At 37.8% G+C, this 27,749-nt stretch overlaps 1 protein-coding gene across 15 annotated transcripts in view; it reads right to left on the bottom strand.

Annotated features, from left to right (window-relative positions):
* Positions 1-27,749, bottom strand: part of dlg1b (discs large MAGUK scaffold protein 1b) — a 129,232-nt gene that overhangs the window by 68,888 nt on the left and 32,595 nt on the right. For 7 of the 15 annotated variants that reach the window (XM_073848894.1, XM_073848895.1, XM_073848896.1 and 4 more), the window contains exon 4: positions 10,123-10,290. In XM_073848894.1, coding sequence (XP_073704995.1) covers positions 10,123-10,290 — 168 coding nt within the window. Of the gene's footprint in view, positions 1-3,656; positions 4,038-6,236; positions 6,354-10,122; positions 10,291-20,667; positions 21,425-27,749 lie in introns of those variants that run through there. The other 8 variants (XM_073848888.1, XM_073848889.1, XM_073848891.1 and 5 more) reach the window with 4 other exon arrangements.

Raw genomic sequence — 27,749 nt, 5'->3', positions numbered from 1 at the left:
GCGTCAATTCAGTTGTTGCATATAGTTTAATGTCTTTATTTCGGGATTAAAGTAAATTATAACTCACGTGCCCCAGTAAAAAGGGTCTAGCAACGCACCTGCCCTGAAGCGGCTTCATAACTGCATCCATGTTTGCACGTCTCATTTGATGTGGTAATTTCACAGAAGTTGAAGACTCGTTCTCGCCTCCTACAGTGCAATTCGACTAGGTATACGTCATCCGCGCTAAAATATCAAGGTGAAAGTCATCATATCTTGCGTAGTATAGACCCAGCTCCCAACCCAACTTTGAGAATAGATTAACGGCGATATTTTTTTAATCGCCCGATAAGAGACTCACGTTAACGCAGCACGTTAACGCCGATAACGGCCCACCACTAATTTAAACCTATTACTAATAACATTTTTACACAACATTCATTTATTTTATCTCACAATTCTGACTTTTTTTTTTTAATCACAATTGCAAGTTTATATTTTCTAATTCAGATATAACTCTATTTAACTATTTAACCTTTCTGCCACCAGATAGGCTTCGCCCATAAAAAACGTGATCCCTGTTTCGGATTTGTAAAATTATCCCACTATCTAACGTCAATTTCACTGAATAACAGTACTTATCGCTGGGTGACAAGCTCTTGTAATAAGCGGAGAACATTTTGAAAATGACATCTAATCAATACAATCTATAATCATTTTTTAAATCTAACTATTTTGTACCGTATGTGAAATTCTCTAGCCATAAAGGCTATCTCTCCCGGGTTTTCTGCAACTATGATGCGCGTGCATCCTGAATGTTTACAAACTTATAATTGGTCTATATATTCAGATCTTCAGCAGCCTTGTCTAGCTCCTTATCTGAGAACAGCATTTTAAAGGACAACCTTTTTCAGGTAGTAACTGAATGCATGACAGATTCAGAAGACACCAGAGAGAATCTGCAGAGACTTTTCCAACATTTAAAAAATTTGAATTTACCTATATCTTTTAACTATAATAAGATACATCTTTCTACATGATTTTCTTGTGTACTACATGCAACAACAAACAATGAACATGATCACTGTTTTCTGATTTATGAATGAAAAACTTTTACAAGCAGATGATTTAAAAAAAAAAAAAGTAAATAATTCAAAATGTGAGTCAAAACATGCTATGTGACCAGTGTAGTTTCATTCAGAAAATGAATTATTTATTTCTAACATGTGACCTTGGACCACAAAACTAGTCTTAAGTAGCACGGGTATATATGTAGCAATAGCCAAAAATACACTGTATGGTTCAAAATTATCGATTTTTCCTTTATGCACAAAATCATTACGTTATTAAGTAAAGATAATGTTCCATGAGGATATTTTGTCAATTTCCTACTGTAAATATATCAAAACTTAATTTTTGCTTAGTAATATTCATTGCTAAGAACTTCATTAGGACAACTTTAAAGGTGATTTTCTCAGTATTTCGATTTTTTAGATTTCAGATTTTCAAATAGCTGATAATTTTGGCCAAATATTGTCCTAACAAATCATACATCAATAGAAAGCTTATTTATTCAACTTTCAGATTATGTATAAATCTCAATAAAAATAAATAAATAAATAAAATCACCAATTATTGGAAATGCTTCACTTATGCTACATTTCCCTGAATAGTTTACATAATTAACATAAAAAGAATTGCAATCCTCTCTATGAACCTCCATTAAACCACACTGACCAGAGAGCTTCTGAATCAGAATCAAATGATGACTAACCTTTAAAATATTACTCCACTTCCTAAAAATGTCCTGATAATTTACTCACCCCCATGTCATCCAAGATGTCTTTTTTTCTTCAGTCGCAGAGAAAAAAAAATGTTTGTTTGTTTTTTTAAGAAAACATTCCAGGATTTTTCTTTATATAGTGGACTTCACTGGTGCTTAACTGATGAAGGTTAAAAAAGCAGCTTCAAAGGGCTCTTCAGGGCTCTTATCTAGCCAAACAATAGGTTATATACAATTTATATACTTTTTAACCTTAAATGCTTATATTGTGTAGCTCTGTGTGTATTCCAGTTCAAGAAACTTAATGCATGTCGAAAAACTCATCTCATTTTCTCCTCCAACTTCAAAATCGCCCATATTTGCTGCAGAAGTACCAACCCAGTGTTTACAATGTGAACGTGCAAAGAAGATCAAACGCCCTTTGAAAAATAAGGTAAAACAGCGATGTAGGGCGATTTTGAAGTTGGAGAAGAAAATGAGATGGGAGTTTTTTGTGACATACCCTAACCATCTTGAACCAGAGTGCACTTCAAGCAGAGTACACATGTTAGACAAGATGAACATTTGTGCTTAAAAAGTGTATAAATAATTATTTTTTTTTAAAAATACGAATCGCTTCGCTAGATAAGACCCTTATTCCTTCAATCCATTAAGCACCACTGAAGTCCACCATATGAAGAAAAATCCTGGAATGTTTTCCTCAAACAACGTAATCTCTTTGCGACTAAAGAAAGAAAGACATGAATATCTTGGATGACATAGGGTCCTTTAACATCACACATACTAATTATGTGAATATCTTTTTGAATTTTGAGGAATTCTATGTGCGGATTCCACAGGAGCCTAATGCTAACAGGACACCTGTGGACATCCAAACACTTGCATTGTTTACCCTTTTCCTAAATGAAACATTTTTAATCTACCCTCTTTGGAATCCCATTAAGGTTACATTTACTCACTTATTCAACCTGAACGATGACTTGTTATCTGCAGGGTTTTTATACAGATAATGTAGCAGTTACATTATTTAAATGAATAATCTAATCTAATCCAAAGTGGTCAATTGCAAAGTATTTGTGTCTTGATAGGAACTGGAATGTATATACACAAAAAAAAAAAAAACAGTGCTTTGCAACAACCCAGCAATAGGTACGGCCCAAGCCATCATGGGTATTTAAACATATAACATGCCTTTGATAACAAATTAAATGCATTATTTGGCGACTAGGGACCATAACAGTAAATCTGACAAGTTAAATGAGCTTAAGCATTCCAATGTGTTAACTGCCATTCACATCTGTAATGTACATGCTTTATGCAGCGCATACCGTGTGTGTGTGTGTGTGTGTGTGTGTGTGTGTGTGTGTGTGTGTAAGACACTGCAAGCACTGCTGCATGACAGAGGCACGCAGGTTGCCAGGCAGCAGAGGGAAGAGATATGTGCTTTCACATTTTCTCATCGAAACACAATTACGTGCCGGACATCACACACTCACGCAGGTGACTGCCACAATGTAATGCAGAACAATGCTCGTATTTCACGCAACAAAACAAATGACTTTACTGTGGTCTTACGAGACAGTCTGTCAATCAGTGCCTTTCAGACTCCATGACGTACTAGCAAAAAAATGACGCACCTTTGCCTCAATCTTAGGCGTGATTATATAGTCCATTTAGTCTTTTGAGTGGAAGGACATTTTACTTGTCATGAATCAGATTAATGCAGTTGCAAATGATGCAAAACAAATTGTTTTACACAAGGCAAATCAATTAACTTGTGTAAATAGCAAAAACTAAGTTTAAGCATTTATCATTTGCTTAACCGAGAGCAAGTTCTGTATTTACTGCAGTGATTGACACGCAGCATTTTCTTGTTGCGGAGTTCCAGACCTACCAACAAGTGCAGACGTCGCCTCTTGGTTCTCCTTAGTGTACCCATGATCCGGCGACCCATCTTTTTAGCATACCACACCGAGTTGAGCATTGTGGGCTGAGGCTGGAGTGTGCGTGTGTGGGGTTCACGCTCCGGTGAAATAGAACTCGTTTCCCGACTCTGACCTGCCCCCCTCCACCTCTTCTTACGCAGGCATCTCAAAGCCAGTTTCTGCACATAGTGCGTGTCGGCGACAAAAACATATGGTGCAGGTACCTACAAAGAGCAGAACGCAGGGCACACAAACTGCAGCAGAAATAAAGCGCTTCACAATCTGTGCAGCCCCCTGTAACGCTACTCGTTTCACCTTCCCTCTCTCTCTCTCTCACTGCTGTGGCTGATGCAGTTCCTGGCACACTGATGCGATCACGGCTGTGCAGTGGTGGGATGCGAGCTCAGTGCAGACGGCTGCAGGTGCCTGCGTTCGCCTCTTCCAGCTCAAAATGAGTCAGCAGGAAGCTGATAGAGTGAGACTGGGTGCTTGACTTGGCTAGCACTGACTGCGCTCCTCTCTGATTGCCTGAAAGAAATTAGTCCAGAGGCTTGCGATGCAGACGTTACTCCAATGCTGTGCCTCTCTGACAAACGGCTGCAGTGTCAATATGCTACATTGTGATAAAAGAGAAGACGATGTTTTCTCCTTTTTCCTCACGTTGTCTTGGAGATGAGACAGAGTAACATCTTTCCCTGTGCCTTGTAGGGGACGGCGCTCTGGCACCTTGACCTCTTCGCATTTGTCGTGCTCTCCTGATGCTTTCTTGAATGTGCCACTTGAATCAAGCCATTCAACTTTGCCACATGGGGAGATATATCAGGGCTGACGTCACTGATGGGAAATGGGAGGCAGCTCAAGGCTCATGATTTGTATGAGAAAAGTGACTGAAGGACACAGCCTCACCTCAAACCCATACCAACACCGACTCATTTTTATATGTGTGCGGCAAGAAAATGGCAACGGTTTTCAGGCCTGAACAAGCACATTCACCTCATAAATCCCAAGACCAGAAAAGTCAACCAGAAAATGAGTCAACGAGAAATTTGCTATTCACCTTATATTATGACCATTTCATGCATTAAGGGGGTCCTATTATGCCTTTTCACTGAATTTTAGCCAGTGTGTGGTGTGTATGTTTGGGGCATAAAAACATCTACAAAGTTACAAATCTCAAAGTCCACTCCAAAGGGAGATATTTAGTTTTTTTTTTTTTTTAAATCCCTATTCAAGAACTACAACGAACAGCTCCTTTGGACTACAGCGTTTGTTTTCCGGCTGCTATGATGTCACAACACGGTCCATTAGAATATCATTCAAATAAATCCTGCCTACGGAAATTCGAATCGTTAGCAGGTGGGGAGTGACAAGGTGGAGGATTCACCTAAGTTTAGTGATGTAGTATGGACAGCCGCTTCTGGGATGCATCAGTGAGCCGGCTTGTATAAATGCGAGCATTCACTAAAGTGTCTGCGAACTGCTCTGGTAGCTGTGCTGGAGCTGCGCCGTTGATGTGTGCGGTATAGAGGGTCGAAACACATGCGGAGCCACGGCTGATGTAAACACAAGCATTGACTATTAGTGATGATCATCGGTTGCCATGTCGGATCCATGCCGTAGACATGTGCAGTGTGTAGTAATTGCCTCCTTTGGCGATCCAATGTGTTTTTGTAAGAAAAATATTCATGTTTAAAATGTAAGAATCCCTTTAATCTAGCTTGTGCAGCTGTACATTGAACTTGCTGCTTTGGGAAGGGGTGTGGAAGTACTGAAACGCAGTCTAAGCTGTTCGCCAATTGCAACGCAGTGGGACTGCTAACCAATCACAACACATTTTGTTTTTCGGAAGGCGGACCTTCATAAAACCCAGAACTAATCAAGCCATTTGTGCCAGCCTGGGGAGAAAGCTATTGTAAAAATGTAAATGATGTGAAAAATAATGCATTTTTCGAACCACGAAGCATGAGAGCATGTTCTAGTGCACCCCCAAAACAAAATAAAGACTTTGTAAAAGAGCATAATAGGACCCCTTTAATCAGGTTTTAATCGATATTTTCTGCACAAAATCCTGAAGCTCAAAAAACATGGCCATGCTCTATGGAAGCAAAGGTGCTTCCATGCATGACGGCATGCACTGACAGACAACGAATGCAACAGCAAAGCTACCACTGCAACATATGTAGCCAAACAACTGTTGCATTTAAAAAAAAGTCTATCATTTAACTAGAACCATGTATAGATTCTAGCAGGCTCATGCACCTATCAAAATGAAACACTGCATAAATACAAAGGGAAGGGCAACAAGAGGTACAATGCAAGAGCTGTACTCTACCCTCTAGTGTAAGCATCAAGCCTGTCTGATAAAATGTACGCAAATCATCATGAACCGATGAAAAGCTGCATCGACCAGTCACGCTGATCACATGGAGATGACCGACACCAGACCGCACATGACTGACAGCCATACGACAAACACAGAATTGGCAAGCTGCAAGTACTACATCAGAAGCACATAAAGATGCTTGCCAAGTCAGACGAGTGACTGTTACCTGGACGGTCACAGGACTTTGAGGGTACGGGTTGGAGAGGGAAGTAGTAGGAGATGGAGGACTCTCCTCGTTCACTACACTGGATGGCCCATCGAAGATGCATTCCAGCGACTCAACCTACAGAGGAGCATTGAACTCACTGTATTACAATACAAGCCTGAATTGAAAGTGCCTACAAATACACCATCATGAGAAGATGATAAAGAGAGACAGACCATAGAACAAAATGAGGATCCAGAGCTAGTGAAATGTTCACCTCATGAGAATTTTGGGGCAACATATGTATGTCAGAATGACCTATGATACCCAAAAACGCAATCCCTAGGCTAGGCAAGCTCATTAGGTTTTGAGACAAAGCTTAAGAGTCACCAAAACAGAGAGTGGTATGAAAAGGATGCTTAAACTGATGAAACACAGACCATATAAAATCACGAGGATGGAAACATTGATCCCAAATGGCAGCTATGAGGACAATGAAGACAAAAGTATACCATTAAACTCAATGCAAGATACATTAAAAGAAAAGTTCACCAAAAATTGAAAATCAGCCTATTATTTACTCACCCTCCAGGTATCCTAGGTGTGTATGACTTCCTTCTTTCAGAAGAATTCAAACAGAGTTATATTAAAATTATCCTTGTTTTGTACTTTGTGACCATTGTTTTGTTTTGATCTCTTCATGGTGTGTTCGTGTTCGTCACTTCTGAGCGGCGTCGACATCCTACACCTACATCATCTGCGTCAAGTTGGCGCAAGCAAGATTAAAGTGATCATTACGTTTTAAATATCAATATTTTTCTTACAAAAATGCATCAATTGGGTACAGGAGGCCTTTATTCACCCCCCCGGATGTATGCACTTTATTGGACATGTTTTAGGCTGATGAAGAGAAACACCTGCCCATGCCATTCTAAAGCTTAGAAGTGCTAGGATAATTTTTAATATAACTCGGACTGGATTTGTCTAAAAGAAGGAGGTCATATTCACCTAGGATGCCTGGAGGGTAGAGTAAATAATAAGCTAATTTTCATTTTTGGGTAAACTAACCCTTTAATTTATAAAGAAGACTCTTGCGAAAGAATGTCAGCCTATAACCTAAACGGACCATGCCAATATCACTCCCACCTCCATGAAAACCAATTGAAGGGACATTACAGAAAAAAAATGTAATTATTTAAGTTGCTCTAAACCTTTCTTCTGCTGAACAAAAAAGAAGATAATTTGAAGAATGTGGGTAAACAGTTGCTAGTACCCACTGACTTCTATATAAAAAAAATACTATGAAAGTCAATGGGGATTGGTTACTCACATAATTTAAGAAATGTAAGTTTGGAACAATGTATGGACAATTAAATGATGAAAATTTTCAGTTTTTGGTGTGAACCATCCCCTTAATGCATGAACTACATCATGACCACTGTAAGCAACATCTTCAATTGCAATGGCTATTACATAACACAAGGTGGCAATAGAATCCACCACAGATGAACTAATCTCCAAAAGTTTTTCTCACAAAGTGTCCTTATCAAATTGTTATATAATAAAGTATAGGTGCAACACTATTCAAGAGTGTCCACAACAGAGAAATAGAAGAAAAAAAATTTCAAAATGACAATGCTTAGAAATGTACTCTTTGTAAATCATATGGTTTTGAAAAACTTGTATACCATTTTATACCATTGCTGTACCTTAGTATAACAGAACATCAAGTTGTAATGTTAATTATATGTTAATAATGTCAATTGTTTTTACCAAAATAAGAGGGATCATACAAAATGCATGTTTAGTACTGACCTGAATAACATATTTCACATATAGTCCACAAGAGAAAATAATAGTTGAATTTATAAAAATGAACTGGTTCAAAAGTGTACTGTACAACCCCTTGATACTGTGTTCTTACCTAAATGATCCACAGCTGTTTTTTTTGTTTAGTGATAGAGTCCCTTGTTTGTCCTGAACAATTAAACTGCCCGCTGTTCTTCAGAAAAATTCTTCAAGTCACACAAATTATTTGGTTTTCCATCAATTTTGTGTATTTGAACCCTTTCCAACAATGACTGTATGATTTTGAGATGCATCTTTTCACAATGAGGACAACTGAGGGGCTCATATGTAGCTATTACAGAAGGTTCAAACGCTCACTGATGTTCCAGAAGGAAAAACCATGTATTAAGAGCCGAGGGGGTGAAAACTTTTGAACAGAATGGAGATGTGTAAATTTTTCTTATTTTGCCTAAATATCATATTTTTTCATTAAGTACTGCCCTTCAGAGGCTAAAGAAGATAGTTGCATGTTTTCCATAAGACAAAATAAGTTACATTTTCCCTGATCTTCAAATTCAAACAGTTTTCACCCCCTGGCTCTTAATGCATGATTTTTCCTTCTGGAGCATCAGTGAGCATTTCAACCTTCTGTAATAGTTGCATATGAGTCCCTCAGTTGTCCTCAGTGTGATCTCAAAATCACACAGTATTAAGAATCAAGGGGATGTAAATTTTTGAACCTGGTCATTTTTATAAATTCAACTATTATTTTCTCTTGTGGACTATATATAAACATCATTTATGTAAAACATCTTATTTAGGTCAGTACTAAATAAACAATAATATGCATTTTGTATGATCCCTCTTATTTTTGGTCAAATCATTTACATTTTACAGGTTCTGAAAGGGGGATGTAAACTTTTGACCTCAACTGTATTCTCTTTTTATTTCCCCTCAGTTTTTATTTTTTTATTTTTTGAACTACATAGTCAATCATGTTTAATTTAAATTTTTACATGAATTAACCACTTTTATTAAATAAAGATATGAATAAAAAGTTTGAAAACAAGCAGCTTTGTCATAATTACTTAAGAAATATCTCAGCATACATTGGGGGGGGGGGTGTTTAGAGGGTCTCTGAGGAGATGAGGAGGTGACTTCCACATATGCCTGGGCCATAAATCTATTGTAAGGGTGTGTCTGAGATGGATGGCAGGTTGTGAAGGGGCTAAGTGAATGAAAAGGTGCCGGTTTAAGTGTGAGCAGTGAAGGTTATGAGAAGTGGCAGGTGTTTTTTTTTTTCTTATATGTGGTTTGTTGTGTGCAAGCTTTGGCTTAGGCTCAGCATAACAGCAGCAGGACGAGCATTGTAAATGTTCACACATACATACCACTTCCTTCATTTTGTAGCTCAACAGCCTGAAAATTAAGTTCTAAGTCATTCCCACAGGTTTGGAATGACATCAGGGTGAGTAAATGATGTTAGAAATGTTATTAACTATTAGTATATATTTCATAGTCACTCATCTAAAAGTATTAAAAACATGTCCCTTGTTTTATGTATAACTCTAATAAACCTTAAGTGTTTGAAAGAAGTGAGGGGGCAAGTCTTTGTATCCACTATGCCAGTCTTTCAAAATTGATCAATGTCCATTCAGCAATACAACAGATTATAAATCAGCCTGTGGGCCATGCAAACCCCTCAGCGTTATAAAGCACTCTGCACACTAATAATGAGATTTCCATTGAACCAAGTGCATTGGTGGATTAAGAGCCTATCATTCTATTGGCCCAACATTTTTTCATACTGACCTAATAGCATGTTTTGGAAAAAAATACTGATTTTGATTGCTTGCGGTAAAGAAAAATAACAAAACAAGTTGACCATACAAAAGCAATTCCTCTGGCTGTCCGGCTTTTTTTATGAAATAATCCAAAGAGGGGAAACCATTCTAAAACCTAAAGGATGTGTTTGTGTGTTGTGTATGTAAAGAGTGAGCCACACACAGTTATAAACAAACTGCATGGTAGAATTTGGACAACGAGGTGATCGACAACACAGCAAATGTTAAAACAGGTGAACTGATCAGGAAGTTTAGAATGCAAGACCATGGCCTACCTTCATTGGGGAGATATGCGCATGTGCCACATAGCCATGGACGTTCTCAATCTGGGAGAGGTTCTTCTCAGCCACTTGGACCAGCTCTGGCCCAGGAGCCTCATCAGTGAACTGGGGCGAGCTCTGCTCCTGTGGAGATCCTGTGTCTTCATCATGGTGTCTGTACTTCTGCAGAAAACAACAGAGACCAGTCAGATAAGATGAATGCCAAGGAGATTTGAGTTGTCTCTTTGACAACTGCTTGGTTTGTAGTTTGTACTAATGGTTTGTGCTTGGTTTGTACTGCATTCACACAAAAACCTAAATTCCAAAACTCAGTGAGCTTCCCACAGTGGCAGAATTTAAAGCCTTTCCAAAAGGTACGTTACTTAATTATGCTACCTCCAAAGTTTTGGCCTTTTTAGACAAGACAAATAAGCTTATTTTATTTAATACCCAGAGGTTACAATAAATTTTACCCTTGCAGTGTTGCCATGTCCTCATATTTAGAAGCACTTTTGGGGATATTTTTGGTCTTAGCTCATAAAACTAGGCACTTTATGGAGTTAATAAAGTGGTCTGTTGCAGCTATATGAGTTTTTGGTGCTTGCCCTTGTTTGTAGTTTTTTCTCTTATGAAGATCTGGCAACACTGAGACTTTATCGCGGGACTCGTAAGCACAGCTAGCCCCGTGTCAAAATGTGCTAATGTTAAAACTTCTTTCACTGTTATTTTCTTGAATTTCACATACAGATAAAGACAAATTTCTGATGCGCGTTTAAATATGTCATTAACAACTAGTTGTTCAGTTCGGTTCCGTACACACTAGGGCTGGGCGATAAATCGAAAGCGATTCTAAGGCGCGTTTAGTGAATGAAGCCGGTACTTTGATTAGTAGTAAATCTCCATCACGTGCGTTCAGCTGCGTTCAGCTGGAGTGTTCAGAGGCGTAAATCACTGACAAGCTACGCCAAATCGCGCTAAAAATCGCATTCGATTCGATTTTGAGCGCGATTAGGCGTAGCTTGTCAGTGATTTACGCCTCTGAACACTCCAGCTGAACGCAGCTGAACGCACGTGATGGAGATTTACTACTAATCAAAGTACCGGCTTCATTCACTAAACGCGCCTTAGAATCGCTTTCGATTTATCGCCCAGCCCTAGTACACACTGCATAGAATTTCTGTAAATGTGGTTGTCACTACCTGTATTTTTTGTGAGTTAATGCGGTTGTCGAATGTGGTTGTCACTCCCGTATTTTAGTGAATTATGTGTGTACAGAATGCGATTAAAGTGTAAAAGGTGAACTGACAACCGAATTTAGATGCAGTGTTTACAGGGCCATACAGTCACAAATGTGGTTCCAAGATTGTTAGAATGCTGCCTTAGAACTGCTGCCTTAGCAAGACATCTCACTAGGTTTTGGAACAGAGCTCAGATGTCTGAGACACGTATCTAGGCAATAATAAACATGAAATTTGGAAGACGTTAAAGAAGTCTGGAGGTTTATGTTTTAGTTCTTTATAGTATCCGCAAAAGGATTGAAAAGGAATTTGGCTTAAGGGATGGCAGATACTGAAATGTATGTAAATCTTTGACTGAAAGTAGAGATCCAGTGAAGCATTTGATTACAGGACAGTAAAGAAAGTGTCAGCAAGCTCATGTTCAGCATATCCAAATACCTATGGCTTTATCTGTAAACCTGGATATGACCTAAAAGCGAACAAACTAAAAAGACAAATGAGATTCAAGAGCTGCAGTGAAGGAGAGATTTAAAGGGTAATAAGAGCTTGTATTCAGAAAACTTCGGAAACCCAGGACCCAATATTGAACCTAAAATAACCTTTTTTAGAGCCTGAAAGGAAGTAATTTCTTTTTCATGGGAAAAAGTGGCATCAGCATTCTTCAAAGATGTTCCAAACAGGTCACTTAATATTATGCATTATCACTGTGTCTGGATAGTATGATTTTAGGAAAAACAAAATCATATAGCTCTGAAGCAAAACAAGGGAGTAAATAATTTATACTCCCTCATTTTTTTATTTTTAGGTGAACATTACACAATACACTTTCTGAAGTATCATATATGTTGTACCAATCTACATGAACCACATTTTAATTCTAGAAACGGAAACCTATCAAACCATTCCCTTCCACTACAGTAGTGCTTTCACATGACGATTAATGGGTTTCCCTTCTTCTAAAATAAACAGTGGTACATGCTGACACAGAAAGGTAGCTGATGAGCGGTTTCCACACAGGCGGAGGATGGCCACAGTTGCTATGGCAACAGGTTTATCAGATACTGAATACTTCTCACTAAAGGTAAGCCAGTGATTCAAGCAGCCTTATTTAAAGCTGACACAAGGCTCATTGGACTGGTTTACCCACTTAGATTTATGCATTTGCATGGTGTATAATCAGTAGCCAGAAAACAAAAAAGAGCAATTAGGAATTGACACTGAAAAGTGTTTTCTTCCCATTAAGCAAGTAAATAGAAAATGTATACATCATCCACAACATTTGTGAAAATGTAATAATGGGCTTTGATGTTGACCTAATTAACCATCTTAAATCTCACTCTACATAATCATTGCATTTGCTTATTAAAAATCATCTGTCCATCAGAGAGTTGCCATCATATTCCTAAACATAATTAGTGAAACAGTCACATACATGTCAATTTGAAGCTGCATCTGATATCAATCACTTGTTTATACATTTACTATTTTATATATGGTGAATGGCACTATTTAGAAGATTTCAGACCATGTTAATATGCTTTGCAAATCATATGGACAAGTCAGTACAGTCTACAAAACGCATCGAACCCAATATACTTCTACACAAAATGCTGTATTTTAAAGCACTACAGAGGAGATCAAACATCTCAAACACTTTGGCTTTATTTATCTTGTATTTAAAAATACATTTGCTGAGGCTTTATAAGATTCTGACAATCTGAAAGTCAATTATTTAATTTTCACATCTTTATGTTACCATGTTTTGCTTACTTTTTTTGCATGAAAATACATTGCTGCCTTTATATTTTAGGAAAGGGGTCCCTGGTATCAAAAAGCTTGAAAGGACTTCATTGCGCTTGTTTTGTTAAAAGTACTTTTAAGATAAATAAATTCCAGAAAACTGTAGGGTTAAACTGTAATGTACCCAATAAGCAAACCAAAATCTAAGTTTATTTGTTTTTTCATAGATATTGACATGGTTTATAAGAAAAAACCAATTGTTATAATGCAAGATTTATCTCTCAATTGAAAATGCATTAATTAGTCGATGTACAAATAATTATATAATCATACATTTAGTTAATGAAGTCAAAAGTCCGGCATGGGCTTAATTGGTACTTTGGCCACATTTCAGCCTGTATGTGTTTCCACATAAGCCCACATCATGATTTATTCAGAAAATATAGAATTAATTATTTTATATGATTGATTTTAAAGAAGTAAAACATCAATAGATTTATTAATTAACACAGACATGTTTTAAAAATTCCTTTTACTAATATTAGCTAGCACTCATCACATGTACTAATAACATTTAACCCCAGCCACACAGGACCTGTAAGGACTGTACAAAGACACACTAGTCTAACCACGTGTAGATCACCTTACCTCACATTTTTCCTTCTTTCATTTTACACTTATCCTATATAACAAAATCTAGCTTCTTGTTTACAGTCTACCCTAATATTTACATGAATTTGACTTTAACTGTAAATCACTTCAAACTATTATTTGGAAGCAACATATTATGCCATTTATGGTGGAATTTCTACACAGTTCCTCTAAACACTGCTCAACCACTTATAACGGCAGTGTTTCGTTGAACTGACAGTAAGTATCCGATTACACAATACACTGTGACTAAGCCTTGTCAACATTAAAAAGTCACAGGGGTGTCCAAAGACGTAGCTTTTTCTTTGTGCATCTGGCCACAAGTCTTTCCCTTACAATACCGGCATGTTATGTAATGCTCCTCCAACATCCATAAATGGAAATATCAGCAAGACCAGCATAAAGAATTGCTATCATTAAGATTGATTTGTAGGTGTTCAATGTGTAAAGCTTGTGGGCGAAAGCACATGATAGAAGAGGAGAGCTCACAGTCTTCCCTGATGAGAGCATGAGGAGGAGGATCTCCTGGCAACCACGACCACTCACTATTGAGTCATGATCCTCTGTGGCTGAGGTAAGCAGCTCACTATTCAATCTGAAACTTTCCTGGGATACACCGGATACTTCACCTCTGCAGTCTGGGATCCAAACTGACTGAGATTTTGACTCCAGTTTCCACCTCTGCACATTGTGCAAATATTCACAGCTTTATATGAGAACACACTCTGCAATAACCTGCTTTATATGGCAATTTGTCAGTAAGATGAAATGCTTTACCCCCAGGTTTAAATTTCCTATGATGAAACATCAAAAAGTTTTGTATCGTTCATTAACGTGGCACAAACAGTGATGCTAGCAAACACTTCTGATTAGAACTGAATTAAATAAAAAAAGAACTACATTATTCTGTTCTAAAAAAATGCCAGGCCAGGAAAGCCGAAAATGGAAAATATTTACATTTCTAGAGAACTCAAATTCTGGCATTCCATATAGGCTGCAGGCTGAGTGCTGTAGGTAATCACAGCGTGCTGATATACAGCCATATCACACGTCTATGAGTGTGATATTGCGTTTATACAACATTTTGATGGCACGAGTGTGTAAATACATTAACAAAATAACAATGGAGTGTTTTTTAAAGCCCTCTTTCGTGCAGAACTACATCTAATTCAGAACATCTAATCTAAAGTTGACAGTTTAACAGCTGAGCCCAAGCCTCCGTTTCTAATTCAAAAACGTCGCTTTAGAACTAGTAATGAAGGAACGTTGCTTCATTTAAAGCTTATTATATTACTGCATTAAAAGCTTACTGTATTATGTCGAGTATTATGAGAGAGAGATGGACTGGGCAAATGTGATTACCTGCATCTGATATGGCACTCATTCTTCAGATCGGTCTCGTATTTACAATAAAGATTAGTTTGAATATCTGCTGAGGAAAGTGTTATCTTTGTCGTAATATTAATATCCTTTCATTTGTTAAGAGTGAATTCTGAAGACAGCGCTACTCAGTGCATTTGTTAGCTGTGTTACAGCACTGAATTTACATAAACATGATGAGATTTTGCTAAAACTATTTGCTCTGGAATAAATAATAGATTAATGAGAGCAAAGACTACCCGTTAGATTTACCCAAAACTAATGTTTTCATGTTTAACCTAGGGTTGTTCCAATTCTGATACTAGTATCAGAAATACCACCGATACCACAAAAATTCTAGCATCGGAATTGGCGAGTACTTGAATGCAGGTACCGATCCGATACCATTTTCTTAAACAAGACCCAAGTTATTACCGCTACCAAATCAGAAGACAATTCTTCTTTGCTGCTCACAATGCAAACACAGGAAGTTGTGCTGTGTTGCCACAAGTAACCACTGTTTCCGCGATGCAGAAAACACGGATGGAATCGCGGAATCCAGTCACAAAACGGAATTTACAGTTTAACGTGGAACGTCATGGAATTTGTCAAAGTTTGAATGCATTAATCAAAAGTAGATCATTACACTTAAATCAAATCGCGATATGGACTAATATTAAGCCGCAAAACGACTGTTTAAATATAAATTCTGTGTGTCTCTGTGTTAATGAATGGCGCAGACGCATGGTTTTGTTTAATACTCGTATTGAAGTGCGCGTAACAATTACAGTAAGGCAAGGCAAGGCAAGTTTATTTATATAGCACATTTCATACACAATGGTAATTCAAAGTGCTGTACATAAAAATGAATTAAAATCACAATAGAACATCACATCACATCACATCACATCACATAAAAAGCATAGAAATCATCTTACGTCAGTACAGATAGTCAGACTATACTCTGTCTTACCTTACTACGCAATCAAACAGTAATTACTAATCAGACAGTAATATTATAGGGCTCCAGACTGTGACCATTTTCGTGACCGGTCACACTGACGTGACCACCACGTTGTTCAACTCAGGGCTGCCATTTCTGTTTCAAATGGCAAAACTAACTAACGTGCTACGTTTAGGCTGCTCAGCGCTGACCGTTTAATCAGCCTGGACCGTAATGCAAACAAACTTGCACGAACCCAGAACAGCTTTATACGGGAGCCAAAGTTGATTTTGCGACACTGTTACTGCTGCGAGATCCAATGAGAAGTGTTTGAGTTCACCGCACAATGAATAAGGTTGCTGCAAGATCTAGTGAGAATCTTTCAAATTCTGCCCAGAATTCTCTGTTATAAACAGCGCTGATGTACGTCAGAAAACTAGAATTAGTAATGCTAACTATAAAAAAAAAAAAATTACTGTCAAATGTATGTCAGATAATAAAATTACTCTAGTTCACTGTACATATTTGTTCATTTTTTTATTAAGGGATAAGTCTGGAGCACACCATAAAATAATTCTATCAATTCATACAGGGTTAGTAGTATCTACAGCTGTATATACAAATACACACCCAGGTATCGGATCGGTCGATACCCTGAGCCCAGGTATCGGGAAGGGAAAAAGGATATCGGAACATCTCTAGTTTAACCACTATAGAGACATCAGAGCCAGTGGTAAATTCCAGAAGATCTGGCCAAGGTGAGGTGCTCTCAGGCGGATTCATGAGTGCTGAGTGGTCACTAATGCCCTGGATCGGCAATGCCCGAAAATGTACACACAAATTTTCAAATAGACGTTATATTTATTAACAAACTGCATATCTGAACTATAAACAAGTACATTCTCCACTGATAACTCTAATGTAAAAATATATATTAAAAGTATAATATTATATTTAATATAATATTTTCATTAGACTGCTAGTTGTTTCCAGCAAACTGTGATAACTGATTTGAGGACAAAAAAAATCTGTCAAAAGAATTCATAGAGATATAGATATTTCTTTTCAGATCAAGCGACTTGCATAACTTATCAGTTTGCAATCTTTGAAGAAAGTTAGCAGTTAGTGTCAGAACCATAGACTGTAAAAAAATATGGACGTAGTGTCCGTGACGTCACCCGTAGGTTTCTGCAGAGTGATTTTGAAGCCTATAGTTTGAAGCCATCTTGGAATCGCGTCATCGCTCGTCACACCCGGATAAGAAATGGGCAAAGAGGCGAGACGTGGGTGGGGCTGGGTGCTGAAACCACACCCACTTAGCGCACCAGTGGTGACAGCAGCGGCAATCCCCCGTCACTCAAGTGGCCGCGCCCTTAATTATGCAGAACTTTACGGCTTAATATAACTTAAACGGATGAGTTATAAAAAAAATTCCCCCCCATCACAGTTGACATGAAGGCTGTAAACATGTTTTTTTTCTGCTGTAAAGTTGGGCATTTTAACATGGGGAGTCAATGGGACTGACTCTCTTCTGCAGCCAGTCTCTAGTGGCCAGTTCATGAATTGCAGTTTAAGTCACTTCCGTGTTGGTTTCAATAGAGAGAGCAGAAGGTTGCCACTTGGTCAGAGCACGTTTACATGTGCTTTAGAGATCTTGTCAAAATTATACTGGCAACATCCCACTCACTAGAACGTAAGCTCATCCTTAAAGTATTACGATAAAAAAAAAAAAACAGTAGGGCAAGGGGGCAAATTTGAAAATGTTCATATATGTTAATTCATTTTCATATTCTACCGATGAAAAACTATAAACACACATAACCAGGAGCTAAATAACTAAATATACCCATTTGAATGTATAATTTCTAAATCTGGCTAAATGCATTAACCGTAATTACATGGTGACCGTATGGCAATGTTGTATAGTGATGCTTTATGTTGCCTGTAACTAAATCCTCACAAGTTGTCAGCTTCAGTGCTAAAGGAGAATCATCAGAAATGGTTCTAACAACAAAATCTGGGGTGACATGCCATGGCATTTGGGCCATCATCCCATCTGTGTGATCAGATGCTAAAACTGTGCTGTCAATCTGACAGTCCAGACAGCAGCATAAGCTCCTCTGCTCAGCCATTATTTTTTCATATGCTGCCCTTCTTGTCATCAAGTACAGAGAAATACGCCGAATATGCCAGTCTGTATCTATCTAAGGCCTTAGATCGCAATGAGAATTTGTGAGCAGTAGACCAAAGAAACTGGACTCTACAAAATACATAGACAGTGACAAGTGGGTTAACTGTGTGTGAGGTGTTGTATCGCTGACAAATTTGTATATATATATATATATATATATATATATATATATATATATACACACACACATACATATATATATATATACATATATATATATATATATACATATACATATATATATATATATATACACATATATATATATATACATATATACATATATATATATATATATATATACGGACCTGCCATTATTACATTGATGGATCATGGCAGCAGCACAGAGCAATAGAGAAAAGAAACCTAGCCATCATAACCTCCCATATTTTAACTAAAAATAGAAGCTGTGCATTCAGCCAGCGTGTTCTGAAACAAAGGGCGATTGACTAAGAAATTAGTATTTACGCGAGCAGCAGTCCAACAGCCAGCTTAGGCTCCCTCATACATCACTGTCACATTGCTGTTTCCCCTCTAGTTTAATCAGAGAAATGCCTTAAGTCATTTTAAAAAGTCACTGCTTAAAGATGACCTAAAAACAACTTATGTTTAAACCAAGATAATATTTACAAATACTTGAATCCTCCAAAAGGAAATGGAAAATGTTTCTTCATCCCAAAAAAATCTGAAGATCTTCTAATCTTATATAGAAGCTAATCATATCGGTTGATATGTTACACCTATCTCATACATCAGTTATCACTATTATATATACATATTTTTTTATTTTAAAATGTAGAACTTTCAAGAATGGCTAAAGATCTTTTCAACCATTTTAACAATTGACAATGAATTCCAATTGAATGTCAATCCTGAACAGAGCAGATGACATGTAATCCTATAGGCTTTGCATCAGGATTTGAGAAGTTAATGCCATGGTGGCATTGATGCCATGCAGCACCCATACAGGCAGTAATCATGCCAGAGGCCAAAGGTTGCGGGTTAAACACTGTCTATAACTTCCAACAGTTTATTAAATGTGCTTACATAAACATTTAAATTAATTAATGCCTCCATAGGCTTGATTGTACAAAAAATTGAGAACATTGAGACTGACTTCACAATGATGCTGTAACGATCAACTCAGTATCCACACATGAGATTCTGTTAGTGTATGATCAGGAGGTTCTTGTCTGGTAATGCCAGAGCTAACACATTACTGTGACACGCTCTAATTAAGCACACACAGGCTTTACCCTGAGCTAATACAATGTGTGCAATCTCCATCAGTGTATAGAGAGTGATTACTGGTGAGCAGAGTGTTAACTACAGTCAGAGTAGAGATAAGCCAATGACTGATTAAAAGAGAAAGAGCTGTGAATAGAGGAAAGACACCCCTGACATATTTACCGACAGCCCTTATACCAGCAGTCAAGTAAGTCAAACATGCTGATAGTTAACAAAATACTTCCAGAAGTTGATGCATCCTGAGTTGTGACACGGAATATGAACAAAAACTAGTTTAAACTAAATTTGACAATTGTTTTATAATTATTATGCAAGTAGCTTTTATAAGCTCATGCTAATATAAACTAGTGAAGACAAAAAGGTCTGTGTACATGGTGTATGTACACACATAACAGCTGTTTGATCACAGTGACCCATGCCTTGTTCCCACTACTTTCATTTCTACATTTGTGACCCTAGACCACAAAACCAGTCATAAGTGTCAATTTTGTTTAAAAATTGAGATTTATGCATCATAAGAAAGCTGAATAAGCTTTCTATTGATGTATGGTTTGTTAGGAGAGGATAATATTTGGCTGAGATACAACTATTTATATAATAATCTGAGGGTGCAAAAAATTCTAAATATAGATAAAATCGCCTATAAAGTTGTCCGAATTAAGTTTTTAGCATTGCATATTACTAATCAAAAATTAAGTTTTAATATATTTACGTTAGGAAATGTACTAAATATCTTCATGGAACATGATCTTTACTTTATATCCTAATGATTTCTGGCATAAAAGAAAATCTTCAGCCATAAAATTGTATTTTTGGCTATTGCTACAAATATACCCGTGCTACTTAAAGACTGGTTTTGTGGTCCACCGTCACATTTGACTATGCTATTTACATTTTTACTAATCTTCATGTTTGAAACGTGGACATGTTTGATGTCAGCACTTTGTGAGAATATCCCTACTTTGGTGTATGTATGATCTCTAAGACTCAACTCCTCTCATCTCATCTCATCTCATCTCATCAAGTTGATTGAATGTGTCTTAGAGACTGTATTCCTTAGATTTTTTCTGGCAGCTGTACAGAGATGTACACCTGGATGCACATACTGGACAGATTCTCACAGTCTGTCCTCTCCTTAGCTCTGACACAAAGCAAACCAGAGAAACTGAGCAGAAAGCTCCACCACCCACCTTGCATCCAAACATGAGCGAGATGGTGCTGTTCGTACAGGCCACTTTGCAGTGGCACAGCATGGGCGAGAAACAGTCCAACTTCTTAATGCTGGGTGACATTTTCTCGCCACTATGGCAGCTGAGCCGCTCAGCCAGCGAAGAGCCGGAGACTCGCCTCCGCGAGCGATACTTGCTCCTGCCTCTCCGGCCACCTCCTGCTCCACCACCTCCCCCCGCACCTCCTCCTCCTCCTGCCCCTCCACTGCTGCTGCTGCTGCCCGCTCTCACCATCCACCCTCATTCCTCGTCTCACTCCATCACGCCAGGGAAGGGACAGCCAGTCTGCTACCTTCATCCAGCGAGTTGTCCACACGCCCCCCTCTTCGTCACCACTGCTTCAGTATTCCGCTGTCTCTCAGTGCCGTTCTCCTTCTGCTTCACTTGTTTGCAATGAAGATGATGTCTCTCCACCTTCCTACTGTTCTTCCATGCGCCGTCGTTCTCCTTCTTGACCAGTGACCTCACAGCTGTCAATCACTGAGGAGCTGTTTACACAGAGGCCTCGCAGGAGCCATGCTGCCTGAAAGAAAGTGCAAGCTTTCGGCTCTTTAAGCTAAATCTGCTCCATCACACAAGAACCCAGACAACCGTCTCGTTCCCAAAAGAGAGGTGAAGAACGGCACAGTGAGCACAACGCAGTGAGTTGTGAGGAGAACGAGGGAAGAGGAGGAGAGATGTGAGGGGAGGAAGGGAGGGGACGGTAAAGCTGTTGCAGCGCGTGGTGTTTGTCACATGGGCTCCGTCAGACAGGAGTTGGGTTGAGTCTCTCTCTGTCTCATCCTCAGCGTGGGAGCTCTACGTCACCCGATATATTGAGGGGAAGGGAAAAGGCTAAAGCAGTTACCAGTGAGAGGAACAGCAAATGAACATCCTCAGGGAGCACAGCCTTGCATGGAGGAGGAGGAGCATTAATGGAGTGGCTTCCTGCACGTTTACATGGAGGAGAGGAAAAGTGCAGGGGGAGGGGGAGCTCAGAGACTGGCCAATAAGATGGCAGAATGTCATTGGCAGCGGACTGGACAGTCTGGCTGTGACCTTCCGAGCATGGTGCCATTTCTTGATGGAATCCATACGATGGAGAACATAGTCGGTGACAGGGCCAGACAGAAAGCTACTTAAGCTTTGCTGATGTTTATTTTGCCATCGTAAAAGGTTTGATTAAGATGGCCGTGGAACATTCACACTGAACCACTCGGGTCACTGGGCAATAAGGGGCAGTAACATGGGGGATGGTCTGCAATGACAAAGATCTCTCCCATGACTTTGCTTCAGGAAAATTTTAAAATCAGCAGTCAAGCTAAGAGGGATGTAGCAAAATGCTGCTATACACACTAATCTAATCCTTAACGCTAATGGGATCCTGTTCGTACAAAACGTGCGCATACATGTGCTATATCCTGTCAGTGCGACAATCCAAGAATAAAATCAAGGCAAAATAATATTGTAAAAAGCAGCAGCACATTTTCTTGTACAATTCTTTTGATTTCCCTAAGATCTTTGAGACTCTTCCCTCATGCATATCTACAAATTGTGCAAATGTCAAAGGGCTCCAAGTCAGTAGTACTACTAGCGTCAATTACCCCCATTTTATGTTACTTCGGCTGTCAGTGTGCCTCACCGTCTAAGTGTGACTCAGATCCTGCCGTTCTCGTTATATGTATGCGTCACTCAGCGTGCAACACGACTAACATTGGTCAACTCCATTCAGGGTTACCGATCACCCAAACGCTCCTATGCTGCATCATGGAGACGTATATGACACGCTGCTCTCAGATCAGCACGAAGTTACAGATGTAATTAGTCTTATTTTAGAATGCTATTTCTGTGGCTACACAGAATTTCTGGGTAATTTTCATTACTCAAGGTGCTCGGCATAGAGTCACGAGTCTAAGGGGAAAAAACGGACTTGGAGATCTGTGACGTTTTCTTCCATTATTAATGGCCTATTCCAAATTGCAGCTTGATTTAGTACTGGCTGTTCTGGAAGATCTCGGTCTCTGAGAGCAGGTTTAGTTGATTTAGATGAATGAGAGCACATCTGATGGCTGGTTCTGTGTGGTCAGAGGTTTTTGACAGCAGATAGGGAACAATCTCAAAGAAGGAGTGAAAATTACTAGAGCTCAACAACTGCTAATAGCACAGAAGCTTTAGAAAAAACATAATACTTTATCATATTTTATTTGGGCAGCTATGGTGGCTATCATACTACTCTTAAAGAATTAGTTCACTTTCTGAATAAAAACGTACAGATTATATACTCACCCTCTTGTCATCCAAGATGTTAATGTCTTTCTTTCTTCAGTTGCAAAGAAATTATGCTTTTTGAGGAAAACATTTCAGGATTTCTCTCCATATTATGGATATGTATGGTGCCCCAGAGTTTGAACTTCCAAAATGCAGTTTAAATGCAGCTTCAAAGGGCTCTAAATGATCCCAGCCGAGGAAGAAGGGTCTTATCTGGTGAAACGATCGTTATTTTCAAAACAAATTGACAATTTGTATACTTTTTTTAAACTCAAAGTCTCGTCTTGTCTTGTCTCTGTGATGATCTGGGTCAATACAGTTGGGTATGCCGAAATAACTCCCATCTCATTGTCTTCCCCAACTTTAAAATCGACCTACATCGGTGCAAAAATACCGACCCAGTGTTTATAAAGTAAACATACAAAGAAGATCAAGTGCCCTTTACAAAAAAAAGGACGATTTTGACATTAAAGATGAAAACGAGATGGGAGTTTTTCGACATACCTGAACTGAAGCTGCATTTAAAAGCATTTTGGAAGTTTAAACTTGGGGGCACCATACATATCCATTATATGGAGAGAAATCCTGAAATGTTTTCCTTAAAAAACAAAATTTCTTCACGACTGAAGAAAGAAAGACATGAACATCTTGGATGACAAGGGGGTGAGTGCATTATCTGTACATCTGTACAAGTGAAATAATCCTTTAATTTTAGCTACGAAGTACAGATTGTTCAGAATGTTTCAGTGGACACTGATTTACTCAAAAAAAAAAAAAAAATACAGTGAATTATTTCACAGTTTCAGCCTTTAATGATCACGTAAGTACTTTTCTGTGAAAACTAATTTAGCACAATTATTACTACTAGCCCAACACTGTGAAACAGCAGGCTTAATATTCACTCTCTATTCAAAACAATTTTTTAATCAGGTTCTTATTTTTAAAGGTAAATAAACCATATTACAAACACAATCAAGAATTTGTCTGCAAACTGAAAACCTCCACCTGAAAGCGAAGCAGTTGATAGGCAGAAAAGTATGTTGCCTTTGGGGAGCATGAAATAAATGCACACAGCTCCACCCTGTGGACTGTATCTATAGCTCATGGACCCTATTGCTATGAGTTAGATTTTTTAATATGTTCTACTACGACTGCTGCACATAGCTGAGGAGTCACAGAGAGATTCTATGTAACATCAAGCAATAAAAGTAGACAATCTGTTAGATTGCTAATAGAAACAAGCATGTGCAGTTTATATAGTACAACCACACACACTCATTTAGAAGAAGCCGGACGTGGCTCCTTTTAATTAATACCTCAAAAGGAGGGACGCAAATGAACCCGAATTTTACCTACAGTGTCCAGTTACCAAACTAACAAATCATTAAAGAATTTAATCAAGCAGACCATCCACACGGCAAACCCACTGTAAAATTTGTCTTCTTTTATGCTGTCGAGCATGCTATGATTAAGAACACAAACACATAATCTTACCATATTCAAACATGGTGCTAAAAAGGTTAAGTCAAAAACTTTTTTCTTTTTTATGAAACACTTTACTAAACAAACTATGGCTTTGTCTTTAAACAAAGTCTGTAATTTCTGCTGCAACTGGCTACAACTCTTTCATACTGCAGTTTATGGTGCTGTTGTAAATGGGAGATTTAAAGTTCTTCCACTTTCAGATGCAAAATATTTTAGAAAAACATATCTTTTAGTCTAGTTTAAAATGATCGCGCTCCATCTGTTTGACAAGCATGTATACGCCGCCACTTATTCAGTGAAGTCGGAATTGCAGAGTTAGTCTGACATGCTTATTATAAAGCATGTCTCATGTTTAGGACATTTTTGCTGCGCATTTAATTTTCAGATGTGTTAGCAACAAAGTATTTTAATTTAGTTTATATATTTTTGTTTTTTAGTTGAAAAAAACAGGAGCATACTATATTAGAAGTTATGATATACATGTTTATTTGTATACTATATATGATATAATGTAATTAATACATGGAAATATATAGTTTCTTTTAATTATTTATCATTCTTAAGAGGCAGATTATTGAGGAGATTTTCTAAATCCGAAAAATATTAAGAAAATAAAACTAGGAATGTGGCGTGTGGCCAAGTATGGGGTTCCATAATCTGAATTTGTGCTCTGATTTTCACCCATCCAAGTAAACACACAACCGAATGGGCAACAATAAGGTAACCAAAATCACTGATCCACAAATTGAAGTGAAATTTGAAAATTAGTAACACTTTTCCACCATCAGGCCAAACATTTCTTAGCACAATGAGGGACAGTTTAATTAATTCTAGGGATGCACCAAATGTTCGGCAACCGAAATTATTCGGCTGAAAATAGCAAAAAAAAACTCTTTCGGCAAATAAGCAAAAAGGCTGAATAATTTATACCGAAAAATTACGTGATGCAATCAAATAGAGGTGCACATCAATGCAACAAACATGTCGGCAGTGTGGAAGCATTTAAAACTGTCAGAGAAAGATGCAAAACTCATTACGAGCACCAATAGCGTGAGCCTGTTTAGTCTTGACTCTTGCATTGCATGTCATCCATGAGAAAAGAAAGGGGTGGTTGTGGATGGCTACTGTATGATGACTGAAATCGTGAAATGGCCTTAAACCATTAGTAAATAAACTACAGAACCTTATGTTGTCTAATACACGCACAAATTGTATTCTGACAGCGCTGCACAAACTCATTAGCCAGGGTTCAAAGTCCAAAGCGCGAGGAAAATCTGCATGATAAGAATCATTATTAAATATACTGCTGTCAGCAAATAGTAGTACTGAGGTCTTCTTGCAGGTTTCCACCAAAATAAAAGTCAACATTCATAAAAGTTACACTGTTAGACATTTCTGTAATTTCTACAGTTTTTTTACTGTATATCACCCAGTATAAAACAGCAAATTCCCTTTAAAGTAAATAACTGTAATTCCCTTTGCATCATGGGAATTTTCTATGACGTCAAACACCACATACAGAGACTAACTGTATTTTTAAAAATTGAGGTATACTACTGTATTTGCGGTAACGACCTCTTTGGCGCCACTCCATTGAGATAATTCTTTTCCTCATTTCTTACATTTGGACTGACAGGATTTTTCGCCACAGGAGTTTATCCTTCGTTTTAGAGACAGTGCGAGTGGAACAGCGTATTTAGAGTACTACTGAACCTCAAAAATATACTGGGGCATCAGTTTACTGTCCTGCATCTATTGTGGATAGTTTCACGGATTATAATGGTTTCTATACGGTCTTTTGTCGCGTCGCGCCGCTCGCGTCTGAGGACACGGAACCAGCGAGGCAGAGCCGGGGGTTTCCCCCGGGGATGGAACCCGCGAGCGGGAGAGTTCCGAAGAGCATCTGCGCTGTGTATTGACGCACCTTACAAGCAAGCAAGGTAAAATATATATATATTTGTTATTTGTATGTCTGTTTGTGTGTGGTTTGTCAGATTTTTGCCCAACAGTTTAACCTAGTAACATTTACTCGTCAACATTATGGTACATAAACTTTACCACGGTAAACTGCGCTGTACTTTCAATTAACAAACGACGCTGTCAGCTTATTAAATTACCAAATTAAATTATTTTAACGCGCAAAGCATAATCTTATATTAACAGTAAGTTAGCTAATGTGAAATTTTGTTCAGGTGTTATTTAATGTTCAGCAGTAGCCTATAGTTGAGAATACAAAATCGTATGTTAACTAACGTTAGGTTAAACAAAAGTTTTATGAAGCTGCCTTTTTTTAAATTGAATTTAATATTTACTGCATTTTGTGTGTGTTTAAAGGCAACTCAAATGAAGCATCACAGAGGACAAGAGCAGGTTACCCACGCTGGGACTAATAATTCATGGTAAGATAATAACTTCACTATGATTTTGAGAGGTTTGTGTATTCCATATGGGGGTTTGTCTTTTACAAATGTGTAATTTCTTTTTTTCTTTTTTTTTCAGGGAACAAATTTCTCTGTGTAACAAAGTGGACGGTGAGCAAAGGTGACCTATGTTTTGGAGCAGCACCTGTAATGCCATTTGATGGGAGAAAGAGTGAAGATGCAGTGTTCCAGCATTGGAATATTTTTTTCTGTGTTTCAGTGTTATATATGCAATGTTTAAATAAAGAATGTGATATTTTGGAATAATTGTGTCTGTTTGAATTGAATATCAGTAGTAACTATAAAATTAATTCTATATAAAAATATAAAATTTAATTAAATCTATATACAAAACAATGAATTACAATAATATATGGCAGTACATTACTACAGTACCTTACTGTAAACTGAAATACAGTTGGGTACTGTAAATTCTAATTACAGTAACTTACTGGCAACAGTGTTGCCAGTAAGTTACTGTAAAAACCCTTTGAAATGTCTAACAGTGTAGTATTGTAATTTTACCGTTGTTCTGTAAAATAAAATAAAAAAGTAACACAAAAATAATGATAACAATCATAACAACAGCTCTATTAATACATGTATTATAATGTTCTCCTTTGCTCAGCAAGGCTGCATTTACGTGTCCATTAAAAACACATGCCTGATTCAAGAAGGGGGTCCTAAAAATGGCCAAAGAATATTATTTTACTAACTTACTAATTTTAAGTTAAATTGTGCTTGTTGGTAGGCTTTAATGTCTACTACAATGTTAAAAATGTTCAGTGTTAAATAAATATTTTTAAATTGTTTCGTAATTGATTGAATATTGAATAAAATTGAGTAAATATTGGCTAATTATTTATGCAATGGTGAAAAGAATTGGCAAAA

Source organism: Garra rufa, chromosome 10 (assembly GCF_049309525.1).
Source record: "Garra rufa chromosome 10, GarRuf1.0, whole genome shotgun sequence".
Classification (NCBI taxonomy): domain Eukaryota; kingdom Metazoa; phylum Chordata; class Actinopteri; order Cypriniformes; family Cyprinidae; genus Garra; species Garra rufa.
The sequence above is the reverse complement of the archived record's forward strand: the minus strand, read 5'-3'. Positions and strand labels throughout refer to the sequence as shown.